The sequence below is a fragment of the Acipenser ruthenus genome, chromosome 9, assembly GCF_902713425.1.
Source record: "Acipenser ruthenus chromosome 9, fAciRut3.2 maternal haplotype, whole genome shotgun sequence".
Taxonomy (NCBI): domain Eukaryota; kingdom Metazoa; phylum Chordata; class Actinopteri; order Acipenseriformes; family Acipenseridae; genus Acipenser; species Acipenser ruthenus.
The window spans coordinates 16,892,659-16,908,205 of NC_081197.1; the positions used below are offsets into that span (position 1 = coordinate 16,892,659).

The 15,547-nt window shown below is 37.1% G+C and overlaps 2 protein-coding genes across 4 annotated transcripts in view; one reads left to right on the forward strand and one right to left on the reverse strand.

Annotated features, from left to right (window-relative positions):
* LOC117406241 (retinoblastoma-associated protein-like) overlaps positions 1-15,547 on the forward strand; it is a 90,229-nt gene that overhangs the window by 54,441 nt on the left and 20,241 nt on the right. The gene's annotated exons all lie outside the window — the stretch shown is intronic.
* On the reverse strand, positions 3,419-5,830 carry LOC117406031 (lysophosphatidic acid receptor 6-like). Its single transcript, XM_034009705.3, has one exon. It carries the CDS (start codon positions 5,100-5,102, stop codon positions 4,068-4,070), a length of 1,035 nt encoding a protein of 344 aa, XP_033865596.1. The 5' UTR covers positions 5,103-5,830; the 3' UTR covers positions 3,419-4,067.

Genomic DNA, 15,547 nt, shown 5'->3' on the forward strand with positions numbered 1-15,547 from the left:
CAGCGATACAGGAACACACTCTTTTAAAAAACAATCATTTTAAAACTAAAATCCATTCATCTTTAGACATGTCTGTTTTGAGCTTTCATTACACATGTACAGCAATACACTGTTGTAGCCTGGCCAATACTGTTTAAGGGCCCTAATGAATATATACCCCAGACTATTACAAAGGCTGGAAACTCCAGATCATATAATATGGTAATGTTTGAAAGCAGTCTACTGGATGTGGTTACCTGTTCACATCAGATTGACAACTGTTTTTTTAACCAAAGTATAGGCCTCACTGGCTTGAAAAGCTTGAAAAGCTGTCACCCTGAAGGTCATACCAAGTTCACAAGAAGCTTCAACTGACTTTTTTATGGAAATGTAGTTAAAAACATGACTTCCTCTTAAAATTCTTCTTCCAAACAGTACTTAAAACATAGGAAGTGAGTCATGTCTTAGCTGTTGTTTTTTGTTTGAAAAATATTTTTAATTGTTTTCTTTTTGTTTTTTACAGTGCCTTGCGAAAGTATTCGGCCCCCTTGAACTTTGCGACCTTTTGCCACATTTCAGGCTTCAAACATAAAGATATGAAACTGTAATTTTTTGTGAAGAATCAACAACAAGTGGGACACAATCATGAAGTGGAACGAAATTTATTGGATATTTCAAACTTTTTTAACAAATAAAAAACTGAAAAATTGGGCGTGCAAAATTATTCAGCCCCTTTACTTTCAGTGCAGCAAACTCTCTCCAGAAGTTCAGTGAGGATCTCTGAATGATCCAATGTTGACCTAAATGACTAATGATGATAAATAGAATCCACCTGTGTGTAATCAAGTCTCCGTATAAATGCACCTGCACTGTGATAGTCTCAGAGGTCCGTTTAAAGCGCAGAGAGCATCACGAAGAACAAGGAACACACCAGGCAGGTCCGAGATACTGTTGTGGAGAAGTCTAAAGCCGGATTTGGATACAAAAAGATTTCCCAAGCTTCAAACATCCCAAGGAGCACTGTGCAAGCGATAATATTGAAATGGAAGGAGTATCAGACCACTGCAAATCTACCAAGACCTGGCCGTCCCTCTAAACTTTCAGCTCATACAAGGAGAAGACTGATCAGAGATGCAGCCAAGAGGCCCATGATCACTCTGGATGAACTGCAGAGATCTACAGCTGAGGTGGGAGACTCTGTCCATAGGACAACAATCAGTCGTATACTGCACAAATCTGGCCTTTATGGAAGAGTGGCAAGAAGAAATCCATTTCTTAAAGATATCCATAAAAAGTGTTGTTTACAGTTTGCCACAAGCCACCTGGGAGACACACCAAACATGTGGAAGAAGGTGCTCTGGTCAGATGAAACCAAAATCGAACTTTTTGGCAACAATGCAAAACATTATGTTTGGCGTAAAAGCAACACAGCTAATCACCCTGAACACACCATCCCCACTGTCAAACATGGTGGTGGCAGCATCATGGTTTGGGCCTGCTTTTCTTCAGCAGGGACAGGGAAGATGGTTAAAATTGATGGGAAGATGGATGGAGCCAAATACAGGACCATTCTGGAAGAAAACCTGATGGAGTCTGCAAAAGACCTGAGACTGGGACGGAGATTTGTCTTCCAACAAGACAATGATCCAAAACATAAAGCAAAATCTACAATGGAATGGTTCACAAATAAACATATCCAGGTGTTAGAATGGCCAAGTCAAAGTCCAGACCTGAATCCAATCGAGAATCTGTGGAAAGAACTGAAAACTGCTGTTCACAAATGCTCTCCATCCAACCTCACTGAGCTCGAGCTGTTTTGCAAGGAGGAATGGGCAAAAATTTCAGTCTCTCGATGTGCAAAACTGATAGAGACATACCCCAAGCGACTTACAGCTGTAATCGCAGCAAAAGGTGGCGCTACAAAGTATTAACTTAAGGGGGCTGAATAATTTTGCACGCCCAATTTTTCAGTTTTTTATTTGTTAAAAAAGTTTGAAATATCCAATAAATTTCGTTCCACTTCATGATTGTGTCCCACTTGTTGATTCTTCACAAAAAATTACAGTTTCATATCTTTATGTTTGAAGCCTGAAATGTGGCAAAAGGTCGCAAAGTTCAAGGGGGCCGAATACTTTCGCAAGGCACTGTATGTTGAAGTTGTGTACGGTAGACTTCCGTTCCCTCAATGTGTTCATGTTGTGGACATATTTTCCTGAAAATGTCGTAATTGCAGGAAAATAAAAGGATATTTTTTTGTTTTGTTTTTAGAGCTTGCTAAAATAAAATAAAAATAAAAATACTTTAAAAGGAATTGTTCTTAAACTGTAGCCAACAATTGCAGGTGATCTGCAAAGTGGCAAAGCATTTAGCTGGTAATGTGCAAATTAGTCCGAACAAATTGGTAAAAGACTTGAATGCACTTTGGAGTCCTTTACAATAACCACCCTTAGTTGTTTCTTAGTTTTTGGAATTATAAAAATGGGCCTCAGAGCCCTTTTTTTGGAAGAGAAAGCATACCTTTTTGGCAATGTTTTGCCACTGTAGTTTAGCAGTAATTGTACATCCGAATTGTAAATGTTAACACCACTGTTTCTTTAACTACTGCACAATGAGTCATGTTAACAGTTTAGTTTATTACTGGAGGCTTTCAAAAGCATTACCAGAAACAGAAACTTTATCAGTGAACGTTGGAATATGTGCTTTGTCCTGTACTCTGCAGCTGCAGCCATGCATAAGTAAATATTGGCTTTGCTTTTAGTTTTGTTTTCTGCAAATTGGTTTGCTCCTGATTTCTAATTGGGTCAGTCTCTAAAAACACTCCCTTTTGACGCATGTGGTTTCCCAACAGAACCTGTTATGCATTATTTTTATATTTACATCACACTTATTTTAAGCATTCCTTTTGATATTCTCTCAGAAAGTTAAAATAGTTAAAGTTTAAACAAAAAGTAGTTTACCAACCTTTAATTAATTATCAATACAATATAACCTGACATTGGTGGTGCGGGGTGTAATACAATGAAGGGTACCTTTTAATATAAACCTAAACTACCATAAGAGCTTTTTTTTAAATATGTATTGCTATTGGAATATTAAAAATTATTTGTTAAAGGGATTTGCCGCATGTTGAAACCAACACTCCATATACTTTGTGAGGGTTAGTTCATCTTAGACCATGTTACCTTGTTTTTGGTCCTAGAGTTGTGTAAAAGCAGTCGTATAAGAATAGAATAAAGGAAATGTTATACTTTATGCTAAATACAAACTATGGCATTGAGAAAAGGAGCTAACAATTTTCAGTTGTCCCCTTTATTTTTTTAAATGTTCTTTTCTCAAACCTATCACTGTGACTTCTTTAAATGTAAACAAACTGAATTGCAAAGCAAAGCCCCAAAGTATGTGAACAAATAGATCAGTTAGAGTAGATTCGGTATACTACTTTCATTGGCAAAGACACAGCTTTATTAAGTCAGTAGAAAGCACAAAGACATATAGCACTATGGTGCCTAGTTTATATATATTATATACACACATTTTATACACACAGTGTATATATACATAGTATGTATAATTTAAAAGTTCAGCAGTAATCGCTGTGTCACATTCTAATTTCAGTGATAGCAGAAATAGATAAATACTGCAATAACACTTGTTTTACAAGGAGGGGAAAAAACAAGTCATTTGTTTTTTGTGTTGGTCACTGAAGCATCATTTTGGAACTACTTTTACACACCATTTTTTCACCTCATTATGTAATGGCTACATACCTGCCTTTTCAGATTTGAAACCAATCTTTTGAACACTTTTACAGGACAACCATTTTAGTTTCAATTCTACTTGAATCCTGGGCTGATTCTTCATCAGTTGCAGCCTTCTATAAAAAGTTCTCTCACGTATTTCTCCGCTCATAAAGCTTTTCATGACAAAGTTAGTTATACATTATGCTCCAAAGTAATTCCAAGTTGCTGATTTCAAGTTCCTTTCAGTTTCCAAAAGTGATGGATGAAGTTTTTGCATAATTTCCTTTCAAACAGTGAAATTGTACAAACCACACTGTGAGGGAAAAGTTTGGGCTGTAAAGTCAGCACTTACACTGTGGATTCTGTCTGAGACACTTTGGCTTTAATGGTGCGCAGGCTTTGCTGTATGGGGCTTACCGTTAGCATGGCTTCAGAGAACTTGGTATCGTAATACTTGCTCGTGGATTTCCTTTTTATGGAGTTTTGGATGGTCTCAGAAGTGAAGTAGTATACAATGGGGTCAAAGCAGCAGTTGGAAACCGCAATGCACAGCGTCACTGGGTACATGGTCCGGACGACAGCCACCAACGAGCATCTCTTCAGAGCCTGAGTCCGGACGAGGGCGTAGAACACCAGGTTGATGTTGTAGGGCACGAAGCAGAAGCAAAAGATAAAGAGGTGAACCATAATCATGCGCAGGATCTTGGTTTTGTTTAGCTTTCCCCACTTGAGGGTTTTGGGCCTGCGGAGGGTCTGCAGGACCATGGCAGAACAGGAGATGTTAAGGATAAGGGGAATGAGGAACCCCACCGTCTCGATAAAGATGACCACCTTGGACAGGTATTCCTTCCATACACTACTTGAGAAGTTCTCAAAACACGAGTATTTGTTTGTGTCTTTATTGTGCGTAGCTGTGGAATTGAGAAGAAAGCCAGTAGGCAAACTTCCTGCGAGCACCATCGCCCAAACGGCACAGCAGATGATTTTGGCATTACGCTTGGTGCGCAGAGTCCGGGACCAGAACGGGTGCACGATGGCCAAGAAGCGGTCCACGCTGATGCAGGTGAGGAAGAGCATGCTCCCGTACATGTTAGTGTAAAAAAGGGAGACGGAGATCTTGCAGAGCATATCCCCAAACGGCCAGTTGCGGGTAACAAAGTAGAAGATCCGGAAAGGCAACGTGAAGACAAAGATCAGATCGGAGAATACCAGGTTCATCATGTAAGTGGTGGTCTCGTTGCGCAGCTTCAGCGAGCACATAAAGATGTACAAGGCCACCAAATTGGAGATCAGTCCCAAAACAAAGACCATGCTGTACACACAGCCGTACAGTGTGTACTTAAAGCTGTCATCGATGCTACAGTTGTTGGTGGTGTTTGACATGGTAAACAGCTTGTGTTTTACTTCTGTGCATTTAGTTCTTAATAGATATTCCCCAGTTAGTTTGAATTGAAATTGGAAATGGGGAACCAAAAACTGTGTCTGTTGAAATGCAACTTCCTTTGGTTGAGTTATAAGAAATAGTTTGGTTCCATTTATTGCGGTGACAGCATTGTTTTCTCAATTCATTAAGCACTTCTAAAGTCTGAAAAGGTACAGCCTGTTTAGGCTCCTTCTCCTGTCCCCCTGCCCAGATCAGTCCTAAGGTAAACTCTGAGCTATGTATTCTGGCTGAGAGGAACGTTTGTCAAGACCGTACCTTGTATAGTTGTGAAAAGAAAATTGTCCTCCGAACGCAGTCCTCTTGAAAGCGAAACAAGTGTAGCTGTATCTTCCCTTTTGTCGCTCTTGTTTGTGATTTAAGTTGCAGGCAGTCCCAGATCTACACTGTGCTTCTTGTCAGCCAGTTGAACAATCTCTTATTTCCACCGAGCAGTCTTGGGCCACCTTGAAAGCCAGTTCAGCATAAAGGCAAACAGGCAGGTCTCAATCAGTCCAGCCACCGGGGTGGGTGTGTGCTTGCTTTAAGAGGTTTCTCTGTCCTGCAGTAACTTCAGACGTTTTCCTCCCCAGATGGTGGTGGCATTGTGGTGTTCACCCTTTCGAGCACAACTTGTAATGTGTGCTGTGATCTTACAGGAAAGCAGAGCAGGAATTGGCTCAGCCCACTTTTTTTTTTTTTTTTTTGCTGTATGTGATAGCGTGCATACTGTGAAACAAAGCCCAGAGGTCTTACAAGTACCATTAGTTAAGCAGCAAGTTGTTGCGCGGGCAAGCCCTATTTAACTCTTTGTTTACTTAAACAGCCTCTTCCAATCAGAGGTGAGTGTTTTTTGTCACCCTCCCCCAATTGTTTAAATGTGTGGGGGCTGGGAGGAGACATTATATTGTAGGGGCTCATTTGGTAAAACATTTCAAACAAAACATTTAATTGTTGAGGTTTCAAATGGTCAATTAATGGGCTCTCTATAAAACTACTTGTATTGGCAAGTGTAGAATCCTAGATGTTTCCAAAATTAGCTGGGTAAAGCAGTGGTGTTTTTTGTTAAGATTTTTTTACACTACGTTTTGATTTTAATTTACTTCCCTAACCTCAAATCTTATTATAATTGTGGAGTGGTTCTTAAGTACTGTCAATTTATAATTTTCTCACTCAATAGTTAAACTAGCTTCATGTGAAACTCTGCTTTTTTTGAAGAGCATTTATTGACATGTTTCTACTGTAAGTCTTTAAATATCTTGATAAAGTAGTGTGTAAATGCATTTTATTAGGTTCTTTAAGTAAAAAGTAATAAAGGATAATGTTATTGCAAACACCCAAACGACTACAGGAAGCCAGCAAATTGTGCAGGATAAAGGAGGAACATGTATTTCAGACAAAACTGAGAGGTGTGAGTCTGCAATGTGTGTTGTGGGGCTGGAAGTTTTAAATCCCAGTCTTTTTCTGGGTAGAGTCGCTCCACAGGGGGGTCTGCTAGGTGTGATGGTTTTATACACTCAATAAACCAGGCTTTACAAAACGTGTATTATACCGTGTAGGCCTGCAAAGTAGTACATTCAATTACAGACAGGTAACTAGGTATTCTGTATAAAATAAGTTACTGCAAATATACTTGATTGCTTAGATGTTAATAGAATGTATGATGTTCTGGTTTTAAACGTCATTGTATGCAGCAGCAGCCCTCTCTGCATCCACAGAGTTTGTTGGAAATGACAGACATCGCCGAGCTAGGGACGAGTCTGTAGCTGGACAATATATAGATTTATTTTTTGATTTATTTTATTTTGGACACATTTTAAAATCTAGGTCTAATTTGTCTGACGGTACTACCAGTTGAGATCCATAGGTCATACTAAACCCGCCCTGGATGCCCTTGTCTACCAGTCAGTGAGTAGAGCCCTTTTATTGGCAGTTGTCAAGTGTAAATCAATAAATCCTGTCTTGTTCATGATGAATTTGCTTTCTTTAAATTGAAACAAGCCAACAATCGCATCAGGAACCTGTAACGGTATATATAACTGCATTGGATTTTACTGCAGGGTAAAAGTACACAAAACGGACCAGATTTCACAGTGCAGAATGAATTTCACGGTCCATGTCATGTTTTTCATGGCCTTGCAATGAGTAGGGCCCTAACTATACTGCGTAGTAAAGCCGCTTACTAATTCAGCTCTCTCAATATTTGGATAGCAAAAAATCAAGTTAAAAATCTAATTGAAATGGTCTTTTGTAAGGTATTTTAGTGGCTACAACAAAAAATTATAAAAAATAATACACTGTACTTACAAATATAATACTAAGTTATTCATTATTTATAAACTATGGAAATAAGTATTATATACTTTTTTAAATATATAATCTGCTACAGCAGAAAGACACATCTTGGTAAGATTTCTGTATGTAAAATTAAAATATGTATGTTTGTTTTCGTAGGGCCCAGTAAAAGGATATTGAAAGGTTTTATTCCGATTACATTTGACTACAATAGCACACAAGCATGCCCATTCCTAAAATAGCAGCACCCCCCTCCCCCAAATCTCAGTAGTGGTGTGTGGGGTGTGGGGGGGGGGGGGGGGTCCCAACAGCTTGGGGGGCTGTGCAGGTAGAGTAGGGGCTGTTTTACTAAGAAGCATGGTTGAATGTGCCCACAGGGCCTTGTCATTATAGGGAACAAAGGCCTTTCATACAGCGTTACTGTTAACTTTTTGCTTGTTTTGCATGCAAACATATTTTTGTAAATTTCAGTGATTGCATAGATTTCAAATTCAATAGATAAACTGCTGCATCCTGGTACTTGTACAGGTCACATGGCCTGTTTTTACAGCAAGTACGTGTGAGCTACAATACATGAACTGATTAGGTACCAAGAAGCAGCAGCTGTTTTTTATTTTTATTAAAATATGAATTAAATAGTTGGTGACCATTGTTTTACACAATAGTAGGGATGGGAATTTTAAACATTTAAACATATAAACTCAAAAGAAGTGGTAAAATGTTTAATAATATGCTAGACGTATAACCGGTCACATGACAAATGTCACCAAACGCATATTTTTTGTATGCATTAATTTCAGTAATTTATCATCAGTCGTCCGTTGCGTATCAGACTGCTCTAGTGCCACAGTTAGGGCGGATATTATAAAAAGGAAGGGGTTTGACAATTGCCTCCAAGTAGCTTTTCTAATTGGTGCAACAGAAAGATTGACACTGGGGCGGGTTTTATTCTCGGTCGATCTGGCGCTTCATTGGTGCACTGTGTGTGTTTATGCCTGTAGTAGGCGTGGCATGGTATCAATTCCACGGCGAGGTAATAACGTTTATGACAAGCGTTTTTTTCTGAATTTGTTCTATATTTAAAATGGCATCTCTAAACAAAGGAAGCAACGTTTGGAAGTATTTTAAGGAACTGGACAAGAAAACGTGGTATGTAAATTATGCCAAACAAAATTGCCGTACCACAAAAACACAAGTTCAGTGCTTCACTGTTTGAAATGAAAACATTCATTATTATTGTGGATGGAGCTACTGATGGCAATAAAAAGCAAACATCCATAACAACATTTGCTATAGATTTGGCCGAACAGGGCGTGATCCCCTATGAGGATAGTGCGTGTGAATCGTGAATGCAGCAGTTTTGAAATCGATGTAAGATTATACCAATACTGTGCCGACCCATAAAACAATACCAGCGAGGCTGGAAAAACTTAAAGAAAATCGTGCTGCAGCGGTTCATACAAAACTTTCAAAGGGAGGAAAAGTTGCAATTACCACAGACTCGTGGACCCCATTCCCCAATCTTCCCATAGGTGGAAGGCTTATTTCACTTGAAATTGATCTATAAACCTTTGGACCGAACGGTCGTTTGTTTAGTACAGTTTTTATTTGTATGTTGGAACTACTGCACTGTAAAGGACCCCTGAGACACAGTTTAAACAGGTAGGCCAGGCATCGCTTTTTACAATTTAATGTAAAGTTGTGTGGATACGTGAATTTCAATACTTTTTGTTATTTAGTAATACTAACCATATACTAACTGCATAAGAAGGCAAACATTATATTAATGACTTGTGGCCATGTTTGGGAGGTTTATGTACAGTGGCTCTCAAAAGTATTCACCCCCCTTGGACTTTTCCACATTTTATTGTGTTACAACATGGAATCAAAATGGATTTAGGAGTTTTTGCCACTGATCAACACAAAGTCCATAATGTCAAAGTGAAAAATAAAATCTACAAATTGTTCTAAATTAATTACAAATACAAAACAGAAAATAATTGATTGCATAAGTATTCACCCCCTTGAATCAATTTTTAGTAGAGGCACCTTTGGCAGCAATTACAGCCATGAGTCTATTTGGATAAGTCTCTACCAGCTTTGCACATCTGGACACTGCAATTTTTGCCCATTCTTCTTTGCAAAATTTGCTCAAGCTCCGTCAAGTTGGATGGGGACCTTTGGTGAACAGCAATTTTCAACTCTTTCCACATATTCTCAGTTGAGTACTCGGAAATTGTAATGCACAAGTACTCGCCTTTTTCAGAAGTGAAAGTTTTTCCAACTTTTTTTTCAATTGTAAGCACAACTCGCTTTTGCTTTCCTGTAACTATTTTGCATTAGCACTGTACAGTGGGTGATGTTCATCTCTATTTATTTTTTATTTATTTATTTATTTTATTTTTTTAAACCATATAATTTGGGTCAAAGTTATATATATATATATATATAACTTACAAAAAAACGTAATAGGTTCCTGTTTTGTTGTTAAATTAACCTTTAAGAAACACACTATTCTAAAAACATACTATCTGAAAATGTGTTCAATATGTATATAGTATATAGTTATATCTTCACTAGAAACTTTAATTACAACGATACAAGCATTTCAATATATACTTGCTGTGTACGTGTTTTTTTTTTTTTTACTTTGTAGTTAAGTCTTTGCGATGTTAAAACATTTGTTATTTGCTTATTTAAAGTTTATTTGCTTAGAAAATACTTAACCAGGGCTGTCAGTATCAGCATGTAATATGTGTATGTAGATATGGTTTAAACGCTGACATTGCAAAGTGTTTAAACGTTCATAAAAATTTACCAAAAGCACATCCCTTCACAATAGTAATTTATTTTACATTTTAATGCTTAAATTCTTCAGTATATTTAGTATTATGTAATGTATATTGAAAGGAAATATTGTTTAAAGATGCCCAAATGTCGCAAGAGGGCCTATGTAGGATTCAGTACAGATGTCTAGGGGAAGTATGTAGCAATAGACAAATTAATTTCTGCAAATGTAACTTCTGGTAGTTCCATTAACAGTGAAATCACTTCCGTGGTGAATATTTTATTATTGGCTACTGAAAAAATTCTCTTACAGACCAATTAATCTTGGTGATAAATCTCCCTCCCGACCTGTGAGGGCGCTTTGTAAAAGGAACAGACTGGATGGTCATACAGTTAATTCCAAGGGTTAAGTGGTAGTCGGCCATCTAGAAAGGAGGCGGAGCTACAGTACACCAAGTCATCGCCCCAGAAGAGAAGTGATGTGGCAACCGTGGATTGGAGGACCAATGGTTGCACTTGCTAACCAAGGGGGCGAGACTGATGGTACAAAAGGGGGACATGGCTTAGCGATCTGTTCCTTGTTTATGGTTGAGACGAACCTAAAAGGACAGAGAGTAAAGTAACTGTGAGTGTTCAGTGTTTGTTTTGTTTGCCAATACTTAGTGTACCTGTTTGTTATTATTAGACGGCTAACACGTACACTTCACCATTGTACACCTATAAATTTGTATTTAACAACTTGCACGTAAACCACTCACTCTGGACTTGTGATCGTGTGTGTCTTTGTATGTGTATTATTTACTTAGAAACAGTGACCTACACATTGTTGTGTATTGCCTGGGATTATTCTTTGTGGTCACCAGACCAGGATTATAAAAATAAAACCTGTTTTGATCGTTAACTTTGTTGTCTGTCTTCTGTTGCATAATCATATCGGCTTTACACCTGCTCACTGCAAAACACTTTGCCACAGTGCATCAACCACAATTCAAATTCATAATGCTAAGTGTTGTGAAATTTAACACAGGACACACAACCTGTTTATAGTATAGATAGGATAAATGCATTTCTTACATTAGTTGCTGGCAGTAAGTATGCTTGGGGTGTTTTATTGTGGGACTTTACAGATCAGGTATCGGGTTTGTAAAGCATATATAACCTCTGCGCTCATGACGTACCTCAAAATGCTTGAGTCCACAAGTGTGAAGAAGAAACTTTCTGGAATTTATTTGGACTATCTTGTGACAGAACTTGTGTCAAAGTCAACATTCCAATCAACCTGTAATAGTTTTACAATGAAATTCTAAATCTAATACCACCAAGGTTAAATATGAGATTTCACTCGACTGCACTTGGATTTCATCAAAACTTCATGGTCATTAAACCATTTTTTTTTTTTTTTAATGTTTATAGGCCATCAGTGACTGATTTTTCTCCGTCTTGTCTTTTTTTCTCAATGAAATGTAAGTGCACAGGGTGAAAATGTGACTGTCTGTTCTATAGGAATCTTTTGTTTAGGTTTCAGTCCATTTTCTATCACACATTTTTTTGTCAGATTACCTACCTGTTTAAGATGTTGAACAAAAAGTAGAACATTGGGGGTAATGACACCAGATTGGAAGTGATTTATTTCGGTTTATCTTAACCCTTGCTTTCATACTTCATTGTTTCTAAAATCATTGTATTTTTAAGACTACTTAGCCTGTTGACCACATGTTAATCTTATGTGAAATAAGTACAGCATTGTCTATATTACCTTGGTTTGTTGGTGTATTACAACTGAAAATCAGTGCTTTAATATTATGGAGGGGTCTTGAAAGAAACAATCCATTCTGCTGTTAAAAAAGAATATATCTATTTGTAGTTATTGTATTAATTAAATGATTTATAAATGAGTGAATGGATGCAGAACCCCTGCTGCACGGCATTTTGAAAGCGTGGAAGAAATTCAGCTCAAACATTCCAGCGACTTTGTTAAAAGGTTGTGTGTCAGTGGGAACTATAACAGTTTTGTTTTATAACAAAATTACATTGTATTGTACACCCTCAAGCATAAAGCGAAAGTATTATTACGGTCGTCTTGTATGCACTGGTTAACAAGGATACGGTATGGGAAACGTTGGAAAATGAACAAGCAGAAGTATGAATTTGTATCTAAAAATGGAATTAGATCTACTATTGTTAATGTTAATAATAATAATAATAATAATAATAATAATAATAATAATAATAATAATAATAATTATTAAATAAACAAATAAATAAATAAATAAATAATACAAACTTCTAAATTTTAATGAACAATAAACGCAATAAGTATCATTCTCAAAAATATTGTATTGTTTAATCTCAAACTTGTACATTGTTAATACAACAAAACATGTTAAAATACACCAAGGTTTGTATCTGGCCTACTTTCAGCATGCTTAAAATTATCAAAACTTTTAATAATGTAGTAACTGCATTAAATAAATATGCATTATATGTAGGCCTACATTAAATGAGGTTTTCTATTATTGTTTATTACTCTTGAGAGGCATTTTCATCCCTGTCACTTATTAGCAGTTCATTACGCTCAAGGTCCTCCTCAGCTTCAATGGCAATGACAGAGACCCGGCGTTTATTTACAGTATTTACCAGCAGACCCAGAATGTATTGGAGACAGGCGATTATTTGAGAGGTTTTGCTGTGTGTGTTCAGATTTATTTTTCTGTTCCTGTACGTTTTTTTTTTTCATAACTAAACTACTAATTTTTATCTTTAATGCGTATGAACCAACTGGTGAAAATGCATTATCAAGCAACAGATGGTTCCCTGTTGAATTTATAATACATGAACATATGTAATTGTTGCATCCCACTTATCTATATTGAATCTGAAGTTCAAGTCATAATGAATGGGCACTTCTTTTAAGTGTGCTACAGTAGAATTCCTTGCTTTTTCCACTGTCAGGATTTGAACTTCGTATGTAATTATTCCTTAGTTCACTGCAGGACAATGAACAGCCAAACATGTCATAAAAAAAGATTTGCAGACAGAATAAGCTTTGAACATGATTGAGATTGTTCAGAGAATTCTTCCCAGACTTCTGTGTTGGCCCAACCTAGTCTACTTACTGTAATATTGAGTTGTGTGGATGGGACAAGTTAATGTGAAAAGCCATTTTGACTCATGATTTTTAATGGGGAAGGAAGTCTCTTCAGTCATAAGTAGTTAGGATTTTACTGGCAAGCTCTCAAGGCAAATAAAGACAGATCCAGAGAAAAATCATCATCAGTGAACAATACACACGTGATCTAAATAGACTCCAGGATGTTCATTGAGTCATTGGGTTGCTGCATAACTAAACCTGATTTTAATAGTTGGCATGAATATATGCTTTGATTTAACAAAATAACTTATCATTAATTAAAAGTCTCCACTTATTATTCTTCATACAATGTATGTATTCAGATATGGGCGTAAATTGCGCGAATGGGCCACCCTAGGATTTAGTACTTGTGAAAAAATGTGACACTTCTGGTATGATGGTACTTCCGTCATACCAGATGTGTCACAGTGTGACATGCAGGTGTTGTTACACCCAGAACTGCCACCCTTTGTGTGAAGATTGTGGACTTTGTCTCCTACATATAGTTCTCCCTTCACGGTGTGCCGTGACTGCTTGCCTGTGGACTTCTCCCTTATCTCCAAGATTTATGGCTGGATCAGTCACTGCCGGCACAGACCCGCACAGCCATTCATTCTCAGATAAGAGGTTTTACTGCAAACACCCTGCCTCCATTAGGAGTCCCAGGATTAGGCTTTGTTCTTAAATAAGTAATTACCAATCTTTTTTCCCCAAAGTAGACTGCTGTATCTTGCCTATTTTGACAAAGCAAAACTTCTAATCTGTTAACTTTACACTTAACATACTACTTATAATTAAAATATATGTAATATTTTAATGGTTTAAAAATGCCCCTGATCAGAATGGGACTTGCAGATTGCAAGTGCAGTTCATTTGCAAAGTATATTTTTAAAAAGTGCGCTTCCAACTGTATTTTCAATAAAATGCACAATACTTTTAAATATATAATACTTTTCAGTGTTCTGAAATTTGATTTCAGTGTTACATAACTGAAATAAAAACTGACAGTAGGCATTTGGTTTAGACGAATTACTGAAAAAATTGCTGGTCCCTTGAAATTCGTTTTAACGAGAATTGACTGTAGAATGTTTCCAAAAAAAGTCCAAACAGTTAAACTGTACAATATACTGGATCACACAATCTAAGCTGATTTACATCAAAAACAAAGTAAATCATTTTACTGTCAAAGTAGAAGAAGATAAGTATACGCTTTGGACTTCACTTGCTCTAGCTTACAAGACAAAGTTTGTGTAAAGTTACTTAGTGCTGAAAGTTAATGAACAGTGTGGAATATAGGTGGTCAAGGAACATTTAAGGCCAATTTATAAATAAAGTTCAAATATATAATTTTTTTTTTTTTTTTTGGCATAAGACCAAACAAAAGACAAAAGAGTCAGTTACGAGAAATTAATCTTTTCCAATACCATGCCGAGCCAGAAAGCTGTCTGAATTTTTAATTTTTTCCAGTCATTGACAACAATCCCTTCAACGCCTTGCCAACTTCTGCATTGTCCCCATGTTGGAGAAAGCAAATATATTGTTGTGGAGAGAAAAAGGTTTTGCCTTTTAGTTTGCCAGATCTTATTTTTTTCCCCCTAAAGACCAGTTTTGAGTGTTACTGTTTAGGGTTTACAATGCTAAATACGTTAATCTCTGAGAACATGCAAAAAAAATGTTGCTGAAGCTTTTCTCTTTTACCTCAGTGGGCAGATTCTAAAGTGGATTTCATTACAAAGGAATTGCTTGATTTTTAATTATATGTTTTGGCATGAGAGTTGGGGATTTAAACCAGTAGTTTTGCTCATGGAAGAGTGGGGACCTGTCACAGGATAGCTTGTGGGAGACGTCAGACCAGGAAGAAGACCGGACACAGTACTGGGTTTGAATGCGCTGGAGTTTTAATTCATAAATAAAAGGTTTGAACAAACAGAACACTGGTACAAAACGACACGGTGGCCAAAACAGACAAACAAAACAGACACAGAACTAACAAGTATCGTGCTAGTCTAAAACTAGCACCAGTAGCAATTATTTTGGTCAGTGTGACCAGTGACAAGCAACCAGACTGTTTTACCAATTCCATAATCTCCTGCTTGTGATCACGCGACCATTTGCTACGCTCTGTCTGAAGAATTTCCATTACTTTTGGTTGTCCATTTTTTTAAAAGGGATATTTGCGCAAACAAACGCCTCTGT